General features: G+C 48.1%; 8 protein-coding genes across 8 annotated transcripts; 5 read left to right on the forward strand and 3 right to left on the reverse strand.

Annotated features, from left to right (window-relative positions):
- Nucleotides 1-811: 811 nt before the first annotated feature.
- On the forward strand, nucleotides 812-3,588 carry ABOM_000145 (uncharacterized protein; the record flags this gene model as incomplete). Its single annotated transcript, XM_022527275.1, has 6 exons — nucleotides 812-820; nucleotides 900-1,007; nucleotides 1,065-1,744; nucleotides 1,799-2,020; nucleotides 2,083-3,220; nucleotides 3,271-3,588. 6 exons carry the CDS (start codon nucleotides 812-814, stop codon nucleotides 3,586-3,588), a joined length of 2,475 nt encoding a protein of 824 aa, XP_022395061.1.
- Nucleotides 3,589-6,089: 2,501 nt separating this feature from the next.
- Nucleotides 6,090-7,155, forward strand: ABOM_000146 (porphobilinogen deaminase; the record flags this gene model as incomplete). Its single annotated transcript, XM_022527276.1, has 2 exons — nucleotides 6,090-6,354; nucleotides 6,428-7,155. 2 exons carry the CDS (start codon nucleotides 6,090-6,092, stop codon nucleotides 7,153-7,155), a joined length of 993 nt encoding a protein of 330 aa, XP_022395058.1.
- Nucleotides 7,156-7,767: 612 nt separating this feature from the next.
- ABOM_000147 (class I SAM-dependent methyltransferase) lies at nucleotides 7,768-8,640 on the reverse strand (the record flags this gene model as incomplete). Its single annotated transcript, XM_022527277.1, has 1 exon — nucleotides 7,768-8,640. One exon carries the CDS (start codon nucleotides 8,638-8,640, stop codon nucleotides 7,768-7,770), a length of 873 nt encoding a protein of 290 aa, XP_022395059.1.
- Nucleotides 8,641-8,950: 310 nt separating this feature from the next.
- Nucleotides 8,951-11,056, reverse strand: ABOM_000148 (putative C6 transcription factor; the record flags this gene model as incomplete). Its single annotated transcript, XM_022527278.1, has 4 exons — nucleotides 8,951-10,174; nucleotides 10,225-10,668; nucleotides 10,719-10,746; nucleotides 10,800-11,056. The coding sequence occupies 4 exons, from the start codon at nucleotides 11,054-11,056 to the stop codon at nucleotides 8,951-8,953; spliced, it is 1,953 nt and encodes a 650-aa protein (XP_022395052.1).
- Nucleotides 11,057-11,417: 361 nt separating this feature from the next.
- ABOM_000149 (MDR family MFS transporter) lies at nucleotides 11,418-13,443 on the forward strand (the record flags this gene model as incomplete). Its single annotated transcript, XM_022527279.1, has 4 exons — nucleotides 11,418-11,591; nucleotides 11,650-11,931; nucleotides 11,994-12,329; nucleotides 12,388-13,443. The coding sequence occupies 4 exons, from the start codon at nucleotides 11,418-11,420 to the stop codon at nucleotides 13,441-13,443; spliced, it is 1,848 nt and encodes a 615-aa protein (XP_022395053.1).
- A 287-nt stretch (nucleotides 13,444-13,730) lies between these two features.
- Nucleotides 13,731-14,781, reverse strand: ABOM_000150 (putative alpha/beta hydrolase; the record flags this gene model as incomplete). The annotated part of the gene is made up of 6 exons (XM_022527280.1): nucleotides 13,731-13,771; nucleotides 13,825-14,125; nucleotides 14,186-14,381; nucleotides 14,450-14,574; nucleotides 14,629-14,668; nucleotides 14,747-14,781. 6 exons carry the CDS (start codon nucleotides 14,779-14,781, stop codon nucleotides 13,731-13,733), a joined length of 738 nt encoding a protein of 245 aa, XP_022394840.1.
- A 937-nt stretch (nucleotides 14,782-15,718) lies between these two features.
- ABOM_000151 (MFS transporter) lies at nucleotides 15,719-17,424 on the forward strand (the record flags this gene model as incomplete). The annotated part of the gene is made up of 5 exons (XM_022527281.1): nucleotides 15,719-15,841; nucleotides 15,946-16,210; nucleotides 16,276-16,734; nucleotides 16,796-16,843; nucleotides 16,901-17,424. The coding sequence occupies 5 exons, from the start codon at nucleotides 15,719-15,721 to the stop codon at nucleotides 17,422-17,424; spliced, it is 1,419 nt and encodes a 472-aa protein (XP_022394839.1).
- A 273-nt stretch (nucleotides 17,425-17,697) lies between these two features.
- Nucleotides 17,698-19,583, forward strand: ABOM_000152 (C2H2-type zinc finger protein; the record flags this gene model as incomplete). Its single annotated transcript, XM_022527282.1, has 2 exons — nucleotides 17,698-17,785; nucleotides 17,836-19,583. The coding sequence occupies 2 exons, from the start codon at nucleotides 17,698-17,700 to the stop codon at nucleotides 19,581-19,583; spliced, it is 1,836 nt and encodes a 611-aa protein (XP_022394842.1).
- Between the last annotated feature and the right edge of the window lie 274 nt (nucleotides 19,584-19,857).

The raw sequence follows: 19,857 nt of genomic DNA on the forward strand, positions 1-19,857 counted from the left end.
CGCGATGTGAATATGTACCCTTGGGTATTCTTCCTTTTGATTCTGGGCTTTTGATTCAGCACATTTTCGAACAATTCACTCAGTTATGAGTCGATCTCCAGCCCGTGGGCTTGAATGGTGATCGATACCGTATGGCATGTTGTCTATAATAGACCCCCTAGTAGTGGATGTAGATGTCTGGAAACGCTCACTTTCAGCTTTCATAACCAGTAGGTTCCATAGTGGTGGATAACCAAGTCTGAACCAGCAAACCCTGCTTCCCTGACCCTTCCAATAAAGACTGTACCTGACTGAGTTACATCGAGCTAGGTGTTTGATGCACTTTGGCCAATGCGGACAATAAAGATATGATATGCTTCCCCAAGCCAGTGACACTCTAGCAGAATGAAGGCAGGTGGTTGTATTCAACAATGGATAATCTTTATATACTCTTAATGTGATATAATCAAGCATTCACTAGATACATCACATGGATCACGGTCATGTGATCGCAACTTAATGCAAAAAATGATTGTTAAGACCGGGATTCGAACCTCGAAGATTTCAATCAGTAAGGCTTCTCATACCGTAGTCGCTAATACAATGCCAAAATCTGGCCAATTGGAAAGCATCTGGCCCATCACCGTAACTGACTCGACCATCTTGTCGTTGGGTGAGGAAGCACCAGTTAGTAGTTTGAACTGTTTTATTCAAATAGCATTTGTGCCAGTCTCACTGCTGCTCATCCCTGTGGAAGTCCCTTGTGCGACCATAAACACCACTGTTTAATCATGTATGCGGTTGAATAGTATCATGCTGTTCTCACGCAATCATGGATTTTGTAAGTTGATTCTTGCGTCTGCACTCTAAATGCACTTTCCCTCAATAGCCATTGGAATTGATTTAACTATCTGCGATAGTGGTCTCGTTTAATCGGCGGATCCCGTTCGCTGTCTACCAAGACGTACCGGGCGAGCTCTCCTACCGAACGATTGGCGGCCTTCAAGCGGACATGTAATACTCTGCAAGTATGCTCTCCTCTCACTGCACCGCCTGTCGGGGCTCGACTAATTTCTCCTTTGTAGCAAATCTGGCGCTCCACCAACTCGCCGACCGGAGATCAGTCTGCGACAACCCATGCGCGCAACTGCATTGACCGACTAAATTCCGTCCTCAGCGATGAATCTCGAGGCCCGGCTCCTCATCCGTGTTTAGCATACGCTGCATCTTCTCAGATTTTCGTGACCGTCACTAAACTCGCGCTGTCTTCTTACGACGATGGAATGCTCCGTTCCGCCGCTGTCTTCTTCAATACCCTGATCGATTCGGAGGTGGATGGTGTAGTCGATAACCGGTTATTTGCGCGGGCGCTGGTGGATCTCGTCCGACGTGCGGACAAACACTCAGAAGATGTGGAAGGAAGACTTGTCGAGCTGTTGTTTGGCGTCGCCAATAATATCCGTCTACAGCCTGATATTCTCCCCGCGTGGTTTGCTCCGAGATCCGAAGACCAGGACCGCGAGCAACAGACCAATACTGGAGCTGAGTTTGCGGGCGCGACTCGGAAGGATGACTTCCCACTGTTCTACTTATTAGTGGAATATGTTCACCATGGAGGCCGTGCGGGTGATTTTGCTCGAACCGGCCTTCTTTATCTGATCGAGACGGCATCTCGCTCAAAGAATCTAGAGAGATGGCTAATTGAGAGCGACCTTGCCACACTAATGGCAACGGGACTGGGCGCACTGTATAGTCAGTTAGGCAGGTGAGTATCTTGTGAATCCTGTGTACCCCGAGCTATATTGATTGAAGCTGAAAGCCTGTCCTTCGATGAAACCTCCGACGAGAATATGCCACACATTGTTGCGCTATCGGATCATGCGAAACAGGAGACTGCTCTTCCCCCTGCACTGGGGGCAACTGTAGACTCCTTCATGTCGTACCTACTATTTTGGCAGGACACTATTGACCATTGCAAATCGGCGGAAGTCAACGGCACACTACTGGACCACTTTCAGGTCTTGTTTCTCGAACAACTTCTGTAAGCGAATTCCAAGGTGGACTAGCTAAGTAGTTGCTGATATGATCCTTCTGTGTAAACAGATACCCATCACTGCTCGAGTCCTCGGATGTTGAAGGTGGTTCTACCGCTGCCGTGCTTACCTACTTGTATCGCATTCTCGAGTCGATCAACCAGGATGATCTGGTTCATCGGATTCTTCACTTCTTACTAGCCTCGCCTTCCGACATGGAAACTTCACCCACTTTGAAAGTGAACATGTCAGTAAGCCGGCGCAAGTCCCTGGATGTTCTAGCAGCTTTCTCGGAGGAAGCTGCGAAACCGTCACCTTCACTATTTAACCTGAGAGACCTTGCTCTCCTAGGGATGCAATCTGCTAATCGGCAGACTGTTCTGGCAACGCTACGGCTGATGGCGGTCATCCTCCAACGGCATCATACTTTTGCTCGATCATTGATTCGAACGGTTCCTGGTCAATATGCTGGGCAACGAACCGTGGGGCAATTGAATGCAGAACTGGAGCAGCTCACGGGAATGGCCATGTCAATTGTGGATGACCCCACGCTGAATGACTCCTTTGATGACTACCTCAAGGATGCTTCATTTATTTTAGAATCACATTTGTATATCCCACCGGCTGAAACTGGCCTGGAAGATGACCGTCCTCTAGAGATTCGCCAGGAGGACCCTATTATTCAGGAATTATTGAACTGTATGGAGACATTCTTTACTAATAGCGTCATCGTCAACCTAGCATTAACAGAGGTTCTCATGAGTATCGCATCTTCACACCTTATATCCCTTGACAGCTGGCTCCTTGTGGACCCATCTAAATACATATACGATGGCCCGACTACAGCTCAGGATGGACCTATGGAAATCCTAGATCAAATAAAGCTAGCCTATCAAGAACCCTCATTGTCGAGCTCCAAGACACCAACGCTCACATCCGCACTGCAAAAGCTTGTGCGGCAAATCCAGCAATGGCGGAAGGATGTGCCAGATTTTGACATTCTAGTTGCGGCTCGGCGGGACCTACTCCATCAGGACGATCCTACGAAAGACACTGGCCGCCTTCAGCAACCATTCGAAGCATTAACGCGTCCCCCTTCTGAACGACGACCACTGAAGATGCCCATGGACTCCGACATTGGGTCACCCCGAGGGAGGTCCTCCCTTGTGCAGGACCCTCCGGGCACACCATCTTCCCGACAGGCCGCCGTGAGCTCACCGCTTCGTGGATCCTCAGTTCGCTCTCCCGATTCTCGGAGTCTTCCTCGCCTCGGACGACCGCAGCGGAGGAGCTTCGAAAGCGACTGGCGAAGCCATTCCAAGTGGACCATCCACACAAAGCAACAGTGACTGGTGAAGAACCCGATCAGATGGCAGATGCCGTGGCAGAAGAAGAGGCTGAGAGTGCGATTGCTGATGAGAAGCCGCGGTCAGCGACACTGGGGCATGTCTTAACCAACGTGGTCATACTCTACGAATTCCTCCTGGAGGTTTCTGCCACGGTGCAAGCGCGGAGCACTCTATTTGGAGAAGCGGGATACCCCGGGGTAGGCTGGAGTAGCCCGCTGGACGAATAGTTGTTGTGATTTGTTAACTTTTGTTTGATATTATTAACTGTCCAACTACCCCATGACATAGGCAGGTCCCTACAACCGGATGTATGTATGAGTCTAGACATTGTACATTTTGCATTTATTTTCAATGCTGTTCGTGCTGGAAATATTTTCAGATATCGCTCCAAAAAGTCTCGTTGGACTGTAGTCTTTGCTATTCCTTCTAGTGCTAGAAATTGTACTGCCACTGAGATGCATTTGTCTATTTACCACCCTTCTAATCTTGCAGTGCTTCTCGTAAATGTAAGGGAATCTCCCACCACCAACATCAGCATCCAGTCTAGGATTTTGTGGGGCTAAACAAAGGACTATACCTGTCATTCACTGTCTTTGTACATCTTGAGATCAGCTGCACAGATTATGTATATATAAGTATTACCAGAGCCTTCCGCTTCGTCCGGTATATATATACTATTGATTCTTAACTTACCCTCGAATGACCTTCCTACCAGTTTCTACCTGGCATTTCTACCCATTTGCACTCCTCACAATGCTGATACTATATATTGTGGTACTTTTACTTTTCATCTGTTCCAATCTACCTCCTCTCAGCTTGCCTTTACTACTCGTCTTCGCTCACGTCCTACCTCGCCTTGCTCTTATTATCCTCCGTGTCAGTTTCGCTGGCCTAGCGTATCTCGTGGTCATCTCTCATGACATTACTGTGTTGCTTTGCCTATATACTCTCCGCATGCTTACCCGAATCCCTATCACTGCAGATCTGCCCATCGTCAAAAATGCAAATTTTTTGGTTGGTCAGCAACGGCCATGGGCTTTTTCCAAGAGTCCAAGCCTTGTATGAATGGCAGGGTGATCTGGAAAGGACATGTTATATGTCCACATATTATTTTTACAAGAGTATCATAACTTAGACCAACAAGAACAGAGAGACGAAACAGGAAGAGAGACTAAGAAAGGTGAATTCTTCTGAGCATGAGCCACTGCGATAATAAGGATCCAAGCAAGCAAGACCCAAGGCTGATATAAATGGTTATATACAACTATTCATGTTCGTACCTCTGCTTGGCACATCACACAGCAGATCCTCGTGGCTGTGACACAAAGCACAAGTGCGACAGTTCGCAACTGAGAACGCAGGTGCTCTTCTATCCAATTTAGAGTCAACATAGGGGAGAGAGAGAGAGAAGGAACAGCTGCAATGCTTGAGAGCCCCCAATCTGTACAAAAAGTCATCAATCACTCTGAATAGGAGCATGTCTCAGACACCACTCCGGTTTGTTATTGAGCAGCTTGACGGCAAACCACTGCTTGCGCAGATTGTTCAATATGACCTGTCTCTTGAAGATTTCCTTGCCAAATTGGCCACTTAAGAATATGTGGACAGGCACATACAAGTTCTATTTACACGTTGTTATGGTGACATCATGACGAATGGTTTGAGACCGGAAGAGATCCTAGATCGAATAATTCAGAGGCTGGATGACAGTCAAAAAGAATTAGTATCATTTCAATGGAACTGTGTCAAGAAGATAACAGTCATTCCATACCCGGCTCATCGCGGCTTATGTATAGACGCAAGTGAACTGTCCGGACGGTTGATAATACTGAGACCATTGTGATGTACATTTCTCAACCTTTCTTCAGCTTAGGACATTTGCGTGTCCTAAAGCATGAACGCTCGTTAAATTGTCATTGTTGGAAATGATGAACAACCACTGCTAGGTGTACGACTGTCGTGACTTTTATTTTCGCCACTCGTTATCTGCGTCTATTCCGCAAGTTCATCTATGTGTCTCTCGGATGTGAGTTGCGATCCCCCGGTTGCTATGGCCCGGGAAATATTTGACCTGTCTAGCCACCTGAGGCCAATTCATGGATACGTGAAACGAATCTGCCATACTAAAATCGAATCTATAGCATGATTTGTGGTGATAGGGAACAGCTCCGCCCAGAAGTAATATCCTTGTGGGACAAACATTAGTAGCTACAATAAGTTCGCTGCCCAGAGATGTCTATCAAAAGCTTTACGGTTAATCAGGATGGGTTACCCAAAGATAAACTAATGGAGAAATTCTTCTTGCTTTGAAGCTTGTAGCATCCATCTCCTAGACGAACACTAGGAGAGCTCTTATTGAAAGTTGGAAGGTATAGGTTACTCTCCGGATGCAACCCTAACTCCACTCTCCATGATGGCGGTCGTTTCCGCCCCTTCGCCTAAATGATTAGAAAACATTAAGTGAGATGCGAATCTCGCCAAAGGCCCACCGACTAAATACTCCCGCCACTCATCATTATTATTATTGCCATTACACAGTACCAGCGGCAATGCTCCGTTGGAACGCGGCGGCATAATGGCCCACCTCGGATGTTTGCGAGAGCTTGACTACTCCGAAGTGGTGTCAGGGTCCACAATCTTGATTACGGCCTTGGTAGAAACCCCTCCTTCTCTTTCTCCCCTGCTTGTCCTTTCTCTTACCCTCCCCTTTATCGTCCGGTAATATAAAATGGAAACATCTCCGACACCTCAGCCGCCACTCCGGATCGGCACCCGACGATCCAACCTGGCCATGGTCCAGGCGGAGAGCATCCGGGATTGCCTGCAAAAGATTGCCCCGGATCGATCGTATGAGATTCAAGCCCTCCGCACACAGGGTGATCGAGACCAGTTAACGGCGCTGTATAACTTTGGCGCCAAGAATCTCTGGACTACAGAGCTGGAGGAAAAGCTCAAATCCGGCGAAGTAGATGTCATTGTGCACTGTCTGAAAGGTGACTATCCTTTTCCCTCCTTCGCCATTATGCTCAAGTCGCAGACCAAAGGCCAACTGTTGACCGGGGTTAGACATGCCGACGAGCCTTCCCGACTTCTGTGAGCTCGCAGCTATTCCGCCCCGTGATGATCCTCGGGACGCCTTGATTGTGAAGGCCGGCCTGCCTTACACGAACTTGCAGAGCCTCCCTGAGGGCGCTGTGGTAGGCACTTCATCCGTCCGGCGCTCAGCACAGCTTCGCCGTCTCTATCCCCATCTCCGCTTTGCCAATCTCCGCGGCAATGTAGAGACTCGTCTCGCTAAGGTGGACGACCCGGATAGTGAGTACACCTGTATGGTAATGTCTGCTGCAGGCCTTCAGCGGGTAGGCCTCGAGTATCGGATCAACCAGTATCTGGGCTCTAAGGATGGGGGCATTCTCCATGCCGTCGGACAAGGCGCTCTAGGTTTGGAAATTCGCAAGGGAGACCGTAAGATGCAGGAGTTGCTGGGCCAACTAGCTGACCAAAATTCCACTCTTGCTTGCCTCGCCGAGAGGGCTCTTATGAGAACCCTTGAAGGTGGATGTAGTGTCCCCATTGGGGTGGAAACAAAGTGGATGTCTTCTGAAGAGTTAAGCATGCACGCTATCGTTGTTAGTTTGGACGGTACCGAGAGTGTCGAGGACACCATTGCCTTGAGAGTCCAAACTGCCGATGAAGCTACAGCGCTCGGAAAAGAACTCGCGTCAAGAATGGTCAATGCTGGTGCAGGGGAGATTTTAAACAACATCAATGCCAACAGGCCTCCCAAGGACTGATTATGGGTTCTGTATCAGAGCTCTCTTGCTGGTGCTCTTCGTACCTAAAGAAAATGGGTTTTCTGTACTTGTACATTTATGACTCGTCTAGACATGGAGAAAGAGAATGCGGACTAAGCTGCATATACACCTGTACAACGACAACAGTGCTTCACACCAATGTTGAAAATGACTTTTCGAAGATCCGAGCAACATTAGAATAGTTAAAGATCCATACCAAATCAACCCACACCTCCTACTAAATTACTGTTCCTCGATTCTGCATCTCCACCATCCCGGCATACACGCCTTCTTTTCTCATCAACTCCCGGTGATTCCCTACCTCAACTAACCTTCCTACCTCCAACACGCAGATAAAGTCCGCGTGCTGGAGCGTACTTAGACGGTGCGCCACGACAATCGTCATCCCTTTCCCGGACCTCTTGCACCATCGTATCTCTGATATTAGCCTTCTTGTGTGCAAGATCAACAGTCGTGACCACAACCACGTATATTAATATTATCATCGGGATCGTCCTTCATATGAACATTGAGCCAAAGATGGAGTGAAACTCATTGAGCATTTCGATGGGTATCCAAAAGGTATATACATATGAGGAAATCCATCCATCTTTAATAATCCGAATGAACCTCAGCAGAGATGAGCAGAAAATACGGCCGATGCCTTTCATCCTTCCATTCGGGATGCTCCTCAACGTCATACTTCGAAGGAACCCAATCCCTCAATCCAGTCAAGACGAAGCCATTCTTGAGCAACGCAGTAACATACGTCTCCACAGTTCGATGATACTTTCTGACCCCATCCACACCCAGCCAGCTTGTCACACGCGGACCCTCCTCACTGTAGGAATTTAAAGGCCAAATCTTTCTATCCACTCCATCGCTATCCTCGTTTGGTAGAACCTTCCAGTCAGGTTCTGGATTAACTGGGGCTGTACAGATTGGATGTTCCACTGAAAAGACCAGTCTTCCTCCTTTCCTAGAACCATCCGCTGGGACACCTTTCTTCAAACAAAGTCGGATTTGCCGAAGCAATCTTGAGAAATCTTCGATATAATGGAATGTCAACGAACTGTAGACTAGGTCATATACGTCTGCTTCAGATGCGCTGAAGGATATCGTCTCAAGATCGCCGACTTCATAACTTAGTGTCCCATAAGAAGGTGGAATATTTTCTTTTGCTTGCAGGTCCTTCTCGGACTCTTTAGCCCTCTCGATCATCTTTGTCGATACATCCATGCCTTTGACGTGTTTGGCTCCATTTTCTCGAGCCCAGCGGGTGAACCAACCGTAACCGCAACCTAGATCCAGAACATGTTCGTTCTCAATGCCAGGATGTCCTGGTTTGTTGTTCTCCAAGACCATCTCTTGCAACACCGGCCATTCGGGGGCTGCGTCGAAGCCATGTTGGGATCGGGGAAGTGTGCTGTATGCCTTGAAGAATTTTGGGTCATCGTAGATATTTTGGGTTGGTATGGAGGACATATTGAAGTATAATATAGGACTGATGGGATGAACTAGAACGGCCTTGGTCTCGACTGTGATATATATTCGGTTGGAGAAGAAAACAACTATTCCGGATCAGGTTCCCGACACGCTTACCGAATGAGGCAGTTAAACTCTAAAATTGAGAGTCTTAACAACATTTGGAAGTATGAGATGACCCCCAAAACGAGATGAAATTACTCCCACAACAACCTTCAGAAGTGCATAGAGTTACACTAATGAAATCATGATTTTCGAAGCTCTCAATGATAATGCTCACCATTCCTGGATCGCGTTCAACCCTAGAGTATTACATGCTATTACCTTGAGCGAAGTTGCCCTGCTCTGCAACTAACTGCTCCCACTGGACCCATTCGTTCGGGTCCATCTCGAAAGACAGGAGGCTAGGGAAGTTATAGAAGTCGAGAGTTTCCTCATCGAGATTGCCTTCGTGGCTCGGAGATTGAATTCTGTCTGGGTCACACGTTTCCCGAGTGGTAGGTTCAGATTCCACCGCTCGAACCTTGGCTTTGGATGGCGACTCTATTGCTGGTCGTCGGCAGCGACCGATTGCATTGATATAGTCGGGTGCCCATGGTTCCGGAAGGCTGGCTGCCTTCAAGGCCGCAACGTAGTCGTCCCAAACCTCCAACGTCCACTTGCCTAGTGCCGTATATACAGGACCCGTGGATTCTTCAAACACTTGAGGGTAATATGAGAATACCGTTCCTATCAGTCTCCATGCCTTATCAACGTCAGACCCTGTTTTTCGGTGCCGAACTTCGATGAGCACGTAGAGTATCACATTCCAGAGAACGCTCGTGCCAAGATGCCACGTATATTTTTCCAGGCCATGGGATCCTTCCTGCATAAATATGATATAATCTAATAACTTCATAGCGTTGGCAAAGAATATGTTGCGATCGTTTTGGGAAACTTTGATGGGATTGTTGGCGAATTGTCGTGGGTTATGCGCTAGGAGCTTCATTTTGCATATTGAGGTCCTGACCATGACTGATACGAAAGTATGAAGCGAGTCAGACGGGTCACAATACCGTAGATACTTCATTTCCAGTCGATCCTCAATGTGACTAATCATGCTGTCCTTTTCCATGATCGTGATATCCGGGCTGGAGATTGCCTCCCAGCGCAATTCACTGGGACACGATGTTGAAAACTTACGCAAACTCTCCATAAACTCGTATTTGATCAAGCAAGGAGTATTAGTGGTGATACCGTGGCGTTCCAGTGGTGGATTGACCATATCCGGGTCGAGGTCCTCGTCCTCGACATTCAGGGGCATTGGGTTATCACTGCAGGAAATATCCAGCGACGGTTTCGTGCCCAGCACATCTGCCAGGCGAAAGTCCACATAAGCTAAATGCCACCAAAGTCGCCTTCGCATCTCTGTTTCGAATGGAGACAGTCCTAGAGCTGAACTATCCCGATGGAGCCCCATTTTGCGCGCAAGCCGTATGGCAACGCCTGATAAGACGAATAGGGTGTCACATTTGTAGCTCTTTCTTACACATGTCTTCCTGTTGTGAGCTGAATATTAAATAAAACTTGGTAACGGCAACTCACCATGAACAATGCATATGCTCGAAGAGTTATCGGACTGGACGTCGATAAGAACTCTGCATTCATTAAAGCTTGTCGAGCCGCAAGTCTATAGCGAGAGTACATGACTGATTTCCCTGCCCCAAATAGATTTTGGCACTCATCTTCTTTCAGAGTAGAGATTGTCGCAAGGTAGAAAGCAAATATCACAGCCTCCAAGTCTGTGGACATGTTTTGGGGATCTCTCAGCCCGTCGATTGCTGCAGTCCAGAAAGTAGGAAAATGTAAGATTTTTATCATAGGGTCAACTCGATCAAGGTAGATTTCCTTTAACTTTGGAAACGTCTGGAGCGAGAGGTGAAAGTTTGCGAGGTTCTCGGGCTTATCAATTTGTTCAGGTTCGAAGAACATCTCATTGTCCTGAATGTTTGACTCATCAGTTGGCTCACCAACTTCCGGATGGTGAAGCTAGTAATCTGGTCAGAGAAAGAAATGGGAAAGGCCAAGTGAAAACATACTCCATTTCCTAGGTTAGACCACGGAGCACTAATACAATTCAGTAGCCATTACTTTACAACCAAAAGTAGTATCAGACATACCAATCAAAATATCTAGATGTGCCCTTATCAATTATGAGCCTTGGTTTAGTCTCTTCAAGGTTGGAGCGTTGGCTTGGAGGGACAGCGTCCTCATCCACCTGAACATCAGACTGAGATGCCGTTTCTGACCTTGAGGCATCAAAATCTCCCGATGGCTCAAACTCTACGCCATATGATTTCAACAATTCCTCATAGCGTTTCAGTTTGGCATGGAGACCTTCTCTGTGAGGCTTTGTTCGTTTTCGCTTCCCTCGCATAGGAGGAATAAAGCTGCATTGTTTCTCTGCCTTGACGCAATTAGAGCAGGGAGTGCACCGGTCGCATTTAACCTTGCGCTGCCGACAAGCCAAGCATGAGTAGCTCTTGAGACTATTACCTGGCTCAAGGTTGCCTGGTACTGAGGATCTTTTCATCATTTACGTCGCGCTTAAAGGCATTCGAGAAACCCCAAGGGTGGTGGTGGTGGTGGTGGTGATAGAGAAGATTGACTTTCTCGGGGCTCGGAGGCGAAAATACAAAGTCTGTGCCCCGAGAAGCGAATCCATATCGGCATAGCGAAGCAACATTCTCATGCCCTTTAAATTCTCACCCACCAGACCACTAAATAAGTTTTCTGTCATGCCTAACCTATTCCATGTCTATCATGCTCGATCTTCACCAAACGGCGAGCAGCAGCCTCCCATTAGTCGGGAGGATGGCAAGTGCAACACAGAAGACATCGCCTATCCCGCGGGTCTCAAGCTTGCCCTATTGTTGATGTCCATTTTTGTTGGCATGTTCCTAGTTTCTCTGGTGATTTAGCATTCCCAAAGTACAAGTTTTCTCTGGACCTGTAGGCTGACTATCTTAGGACCGCCTTATTGTCTCTACCGCTATTCCCCAGATCACCAATGAGTTTAACTCGGCGAGAGATATTGGCTGGTATGGCACAGCGTACTTACTCACCAACTGTGCCTTCCAGCTAGTTTTTGGAAAGATATACACCGTCTTCAATGTCAAACCCATCTTTGTAACATCCATCCTTCTGTTCGAAGCTGGTTCGGCCCTCTGCGGCGCCGCACCAAACTCGGTCGCTTTCATACTTGGCAGGGCCATCGCAGGCCTGGGAGGGGGAGGCATTCTCTCTGGTGTCGTAAGTTTTTGTATAAGATATCCCGTTAGTTTTCACTGGCTTGCTCACTCGACGGAACCTAGATCGTCGTCATTGTCCACGCTGTTCCGCTGCATAAACGGCCGAAGTACCAGGGAATATTTGGTGCTGTATTTGCTATCTCTTCTGTGACCGGTCCTCTAGTCGGCGGTGCTTTCACTACAAACGTAACCTGGAGGTGGTGCTTTTATATCAACCTCCCCTTGGGAGGCGTGGTTCTAGTACTAGTTTCCCTCTTGCTCCAAGTGCCTGACCGTCCGGACCTAAGGATACCTTTGAAAGACAAACTGCGGCAGCTCAATGTCTTGGGTATGTTCGCCCTCCTTCCAGGAGTTATCTGCCTGTGTTTGGCTTTACAGTGGGGTGGTACCATATATGCTGTGAGTGTCTGTTCATAATGCCTCCCTGCCTCGACCCAGTAGAACTGACCACATCTAGTGGAGTGAACGGCGCATTATAGCGTTACTTGTACTTGCCTTTGTGCTTCTGATTGCCTTTGTCCTGATCCAGGTCTGGAAGCCAGAACAGGCCATACTACCACCGCGCATCTTCATCCAGCGCAGCATCGTGTCCGGATTCTGGGCGAGCTCTTGCCTCGGTGCACACATGAATCTCTTCGGTAAGCCGATATTTTTGAACGAAGAACATGGTGGCATTCTAACCCCAGAGATGCCAGTATACTATCTTCCGATATGGTTTCAGGCCATTAAAGGTGTCTCGGCTGTCGACAGCGGTATCCACCTGCTTCCCATGTTAATGCCCGTTGTTGTGGCATCCATAATCACCGGCCAACTAGTCTCCCGCATCGGATATTACACGCCCTTCATGATCTTCGGCGTATGCCTCACAGCGATCGGCACTGGGTTACTCACTACCCTCGGAATAAACACATCTGAGGGGAAATGGATCGGCTTCCAGATCATATACGGCTTCGGCATTGGCTCCTGCTCCCAGGCACCCAACCTGGCCGCACAGACGGTGCTATCGCGCAAGGACGTGGCCATCGGCGCATCTCTCATGTTCTTCGGTCAGCAGCTCTTCGGCTCCGTTTTCGCCTCGGTTGGCCAGAATGTACTCTTCAACCAGTTAGCACACCGCCTTGCCGACATCTCGGGCATCAGTCCTCAGCTAATCCAGAGTACGGGCGCCACCGAGTTCCTTAATCGCGTCCCAGCTGAGAATCTCGCCATGACTAGGGAGGCCTATAACGACTCTCTGCGCACGTGTTTTCAGGTCGGTCTTATTATGGCCTGTCTTTCTGTGTTGGGCGCTTTTGGTATGGAGTGGTGCAGTGTGAAGAAGAACCTTCCGCCTAAAGAAAGAGATGGTCAGCAGGCTTTTGAGGAGGGGAAGTGCGAAGGGAGTTTGAACGGGCAAGAAGCACCGCAGGATGTGGGGACACACTCAGCAACACTGACAGTGGAAACGACTAAGCAGGGGGCTAAAGGAGACTCTGGAGGGGAAAGTGTGGAGGACAAGAAGGTCGCTGCTTAAGCCAGAGTTTAACTGGAGCTAGAGAGAGGAACTTTTTCCGTTTGAAGCTTCAACATTTCGTGGTTAGAACAACAGGGTTATTCTTGGCTGGATGAGTGAATGGGCAAGAAGATGGAAACAAATTATGTGAGTTTGTATGGTAGATATAAGTAATACGTATAGACAACCCTACCCAAGTATAGTATTATTGAAAGCTTATAGTATTAGTTGTTGAATCAAGAGCATGACAAGTGTATCGACGAAAACAGATGGATATCAGAAGCTAATCTCGTATCGCAATTCACAGGCTAATCAACTCGGTCTTTATCCTGCAAGAACTGGACAACAGCTATCTTAAAGTTAGCAGTTCCTACACATAAGAGCCGCAAGGTATCAACTTACCCTTTCTGAATTCCTCAGGCCGTTCCTGAACAATCCAGTGTCCACAATCTATATTTACAATGCGCGACTGAGGGAAGAAAGACGAAATAATGGGGAACGAACTCTCCGGTATATAATGACTCTGCAGGGCTCGAAGGAACAACGCGGGTTTGGGGAACTGAACAGGTTTGTCCTTGTGTGGAAAATCCCCCAACGGACCGATGGCAGTCGTCAGGACATCTAAAGGAACACGGAGCTTCAGATGTGGGGAGTCACGTTCTCGAACAAAATTACTCAGTAACCATAACCTCACGGACGGGGACTAGGTGCAATTGTTAGAAAGAAGCTCGTTTCGGAGGAACAAAACGAGCGCAGTGCATACCTCCTCATATCTGCTCAAGATCTTGTCCCCTTCTTGATGGCTTTTGACTCGTGCGTCCTCTACTTCTTCCATAGCCCTAAGATACCTCGGAAACTCTTCTGTTAGGTCTAGGTGGATGGGACAGTTGTCGATAGCGATGACCTTGGATATCAGATCTGGGGACTGAAGTGCAAGCGTTAAGGCGGTTTTGGCCCCCCTATAGACGAGAATTAATATGTGCTTGGTATGCATGAATAAGGCAACCTGCCGAGGTTGGTTCCTTACATTGAGTGACCGATCAATGTTGCATTATTCAGTCCATGGGTTGTGATGAAGTGCTTAACGTCTATTGCCATTTCCGTATAGTCATGTTTCGGGTGATGACCGGAATCGCCATGGTTCCGAAGATCCTAGATATCCGTCAATCGCTCATGCACCAGGCGTTGCTTGAAAGATAAACATACCAGGCAGAAGACTTGCCGCGAGAGATCGTGGGCCAATATCCTTCACGAGAAGATTGTCAGCGCTACACTGAAGTGGTCGGAAGGCAACTGTTTACGATAGAGAGACATACTTGCCTACACCCCTGTTTTCGCGCTTGGACCCGAGGAATCCATGTAGGAATATTATAGGGTTTCGATTGGTTAAATCTGATTGTATACGGTTGGAGTGTTTCGGAGTGTGTAACTCATATGCCAATGGGACCCTCGAAGTTCTCGCTCTAGCTGGCGTATGTATGTACCTGAGGTAGTTCCTCGCCTGCCTTGAAGCCATGGCCCATGGGGTATGCATGAATATCGGCCCCCTAGAGGAGAACGTATCAAACGACCCACGCGCTAGTTTCAGTGAGTATTAGTTGTCATTGGTCGAGGAATTATATACTGGACGAGAATTCGCGGTGGACAATATGCCAGACTCGGACCGGATACCTAGAGTCTTAGACCCGGGTACTTAGACCCGGCAAGTTGAGCCTTTACCGAGAAGTTGATGGTTGACTCCACTCGGTGCCGATAGTGGAGAAGGTCAGGGTTTGCTGAACCAGTGACCGCGTCAGGTATAACGTAGGGCGTGGACAAAGAAGCAGACTCTTAATTTTTGCGCCCTACGCTATACCTTTTACATTATTAATTCGATGGGTCTGACTATCTCACTAAGGGAAAAAAAGCTCTTTTTCTTTATTCTTTTTTCCGGCCCTCCTAGAGTTTCTTCTAGGTATTCTTCCAAGTATTCTTCCAAGTAATCATCCTTCTTGAACGTGTAGCCCGTAGATCATAGCCAATAAGTAGAAGCAACTCGAGCCCTACCAATGAAAATTCTACATGGACATATTAAGTCCTGTATTTATAAGCAATTGAGATGTTATTTATGGTGTCATAATTGCTGAATACTATTAGTCCACCATGTCCCTGTGACTCCTGTCTCTCTAGCGGTCCCAGCGAACTCGGAACGAAGGCCGAGTTCTCCACCCGTTTTTTTTCAGGCTCCTGAGAAATAAAATAGGGAATAGAGCCTAAAACAACTTCCAAAGACGAGGTGGTCAGGTTTAGATGCAATATGGGCTCCCAACCGGATTCTGAGTTGCGCAAGACTTGCGATAGTCCAGAGGTCTCTCCAAAGAACCCTTTGAGACCTTCAGTCTCACGGAAGAGTATGGTGCGTCCGTTTGACTTTTCTCTGGTAAGTCATAGGTTTTCTTCTAGCCCAAGCCTCGTAATTTCACAATTCGGGTTTCAGATCGGTTCTACAAGGAGACAGTAAATTAACTCGTGCCGTGCTTTAAGGCTCGCAAAGTTCACATCGTCGTTGCAGGGATATACTTCGTCTTCAACAGCTCCCTAGGTTCTTCCCTGCCATCGGGTGCACATGATGCTATTGCCGACTATTTTAGTATCCCACAAGACGACTTGAAGATGGTGCTCCCCACTTCACTCTACATGGCTGGGTTTGCCATCGGGCCTCTCATATTTGGTCCTTTGAGCGAGCGCTTTGGCCGGAAACCTATCTTGGTTACCACCTTTGCCATATATAACCTCTTTACCATGGCATGTGCATTGGCCCCAACTTTCCCAGCTCTTCTGATCTTCCGTTTCCTTTGTGGTTTGGGAGCTCAGCGCCGAATGCGGTGCTTGGTGGCCTATTCTCCGACATATACAACGATCCTCACCAGCGTGGAATGGTGATGTCGATATTCATGTTCGCTACGACATTTCCGCCTCTCTTGGGACCTATCATTTCGGGGTTCGTCTCCACTGTATCTTGGAGATGGACATTCTGGGCAGGCTTCATCATCGGAGGTGTTGGTTTTCCTCTCGTACTTGTAATACCTGAGACGTACATGCCAGTTTTAACTCGTGCACACGAAAAGGCTTTGGGTCAAAGCCGAATTGACTCGGAAGCAGTCAAACCTCACTTGTATGAACCCAAACTGTCGGATAGCATTGGGGTCGTTCTCAGTCGTCCCTTCACTATGATCGTTCAAGAGCCGATTGTATTCTGTTGTTCGATGTACTTGGCTTTGATCTACTCCATCCTGTATTTGTTCTTCCAAGCATACCCCATCGTTTTCCAAGGTACATACATCTCCACGGTCGAGCCTTTCAGAAATTGTCGCTAACTGCAGTCTGTCGCCAGGGCTATATGGGATGACACCAGGCGTGGCAGGTTTAGCCTTTCTTCCAAGTATGTTGCATCCACGTCACATATTCCATAATGCGCGAACCCTAACAAGATATACAGTTTTGCCGGGGTCAATCCTTGCATTTGTGCTTTTCTGTTTATACAGCTCGTACCACACCAGGGCCTTGAAAAACGGGTTAGCATGGGCCAAAGTGGAAGAGTATCGCCGATTACCACTCGCTTGCATCGCATCGCCCGCAATTCCCATCGCGCTCTTCTGGCTCGGCTGGTCGTCAAGATCTTCCATTCATCCCGTCATGCCCATGATGTCCGGAGTTTTCTTCGGATTCGGCTATCTTTTGATCTTCATCGCACTCCTTAATTATCTGACCGATGCTTATAAGCAGTACTCGGCTTCGGCGTCCGCAGCGGCGAGTACATTACGGTCCATATTTGCCGTGTGTCTTCCCTTGGCCACTACACCCATGTACACCAAGCTAGGCATCAACTGGGCTAGCTCGCTATTGGGATTCTTTGCCATAGCGATGGCTATCATCCCGTTTGTGTTCATCAAGTACGGGAGTTGGATCCGTGAAAACAGCAAATTTGCCCAAAGAGCGGCGCAGGGATATACTACCTCATGAAGGGATGAAGAAAATCACGAGTAATGAAGATTTGGACCATTTAGCGCTTAGACATAGACCAAAAGTTTGCCTTCTTTAGATCATAGTTTAGTTCGGAAATGGAAAGGAAATAATTATATAATCAATCGCACCGCCCACTTTTCTTCTAGTGGCGAAAGGACTGCTCCTTTAGTACGAACACGCTTGGGACCAGGGGGCCAGCACATCCCGTTAGTTAATTAGTCCACCAGGTGGCTATCTAAGCTCTTTTAATATACGGCCCACAGAGATACTATGGACCATTCCCTCCCCCACAGACCGCCATCACCGAGTCAGACCTTGTCAACCGTGGGAACGTTGGGCCCCCTAGATACAAGCTATCGTATGTCTAGCGCCATACCGTTAATTCTTGAGTTAACGGATTCTTACTAGTGGTTGATCTTTTTACTTTATCGGGGCTTCCCGGTAACAACAATCCATTTGGGGCCGTTGATACTTCTGTTGCCCTTCCAGAAAATGTGTTGCCTGAACCTGAATCCTATCTTATCTCTGCCAATGCAGAGCCATTCTTCATCGATGGGAACACCGTGAATTATACGACTCCTAGCGCTTTTGACCCCACTGCGTCTTATCTTACCGATGGGACCTCTATCAGTCAGCAGGTACCACCAAATGGCGAAACCAGCTCGCTTACAGAAGACTACGCCCATGGTGACCGCCATCCAGCTACATTCTCTAATGTTCCTTCACTATCAGCTCCAACTGGAAACGAGAGATATTCACTGCAAACTCCACAGGCGCCGTGCAATGCAGCTTTTCTGGAAGGGCAGCGAAGTCTCCCCCGCCGCAGGAGCAGGTACATGATCAACAAGCATGAAAAACAGGCTGTGCCGATGTTCGTCCCGACGAGTATCCGCTCCCCAGACCCCCTCAGGCGCTGGCAGGAATCACCTCCAGAAGACGAACCTGCTCCGTTATCTGCCATCAGAGATGCAGTTCAGCACTCGTGGTCCGAACGGCTAGCAAACGAAAGCTTCGCGGCAGTTGAGCATCAGCAAGGCATCTCCGATCTTGGATCAGTCGACGCTTTCCAAACATACCGTCAATCAGGATCTCGAGCTGCTTCGACGACTAGTGCTGAGAGTGGTGTGAGTGCATCTTCGCGACAGTCAGCTCGCTCTGGAAGGTCAAGCGGTAGCCACGAATCCTCCCGAAAGAAGACGAATGATCGCGTTCGGAAGACGCAGTCTCGTGGAAAGAAAGACAAATCAACCACAAAAGATAGTCCACGAATATTCTGCTGCACATTTTGCTGCGATCGATTCAAGAGCAAGTATGACTGGATGCGACACGAGAAGTCGCTTCACTTGAATCTCGAAACCTGGGTATGCACGCCGTTTGGTGGAACGGTGGTGTTGCCATCAACAGGCCGAGTACACTGTGCCTATTGTAGCATACTGGATCCCACGCCTGAGCATCTCACGGAGCACAATCATGGGGCTTGTGACGGTCAACAACGCAAGTTTCGACGTAAGGATCACCTGGTTCAACATCTACGTCTTGTTCACCGCATTGATACACTTCCGATAATCAGCGACTGGAAAGTGGAAGCTACCAACTTTACTTCTCGTTGCGGCTTCTGTGGTCGACAGATGATTACGTGGTCTCAAAGATGCGACCATCTAGCATTGCATTTTCGTAATGGCTCAACAATGGCTGACTGGCAAGGAGATCATGGATTTCCCGACTCGATTGCAGCCCAAGTTACCCATGCCGTACCACCCTATTTGATTGACCTCGAGTCACGAACCATGGTTCCCTTCTCCGCTACTAATAGCCACGTTAAAGATCATTTCTCCCAGATGTTGTCAAGGGCCGCTTTTCAGAGTGATACCAATGCTATTGGCGATTACCAAGAGAAGTTGGAGTTACCTGATTTATTAGGTCAACTCCAAGTGCAAGACTCTGGTCTGAATTCGTACACGCAGGTCCTGACTCGTCACTTGAGCCACTATGCAGAGGAGCAGACACGCCTCGGCATTGTTCCTACTGATGAGATGTTCCAACGGGAAGCACGTCGTCTTCTGTTTGATTCTGAGGACCCCTGGAACCAGACCATTGCGGATCACCCACAGTGGCTGGCTGCTTTCCGAGAAAAACAGAGCTCATCCACGACCTGACCAGCTCGTATTCGCATCTCACTCTAATCGTTTTCAATGCAACAGACGCTAGGCTGTATTTGCAATTAGCCGGCCTCTTCCAAACAGCGTATCTATTGCCCATACTCCTTAAGACATAGTCATCTGGCCAGACCCTACACCTCTCAGCTAATTGTATGACGTCTCACATTATGTGTAGCTTAAACCCCAAAGGACCATAATCAATGATTATCGAAGTATGCCCTGCGCGCATCTTGGCCACTTCCGATGAGTCATTCTCACGAGCTCTTCATCC

This window comes from Aspergillus bombycis (genome assembly GCF_001792695.1).
Source record: "Aspergillus bombycis strain NRRL26010 chromosome Unknown contig00001, whole genome shotgun sequence".
NCBI classification, from domain to species: Eukaryota; Fungi; Ascomycota; class Eurotiomycetes; order Eurotiales; family Aspergillaceae; genus Aspergillus; species Aspergillus bombycis.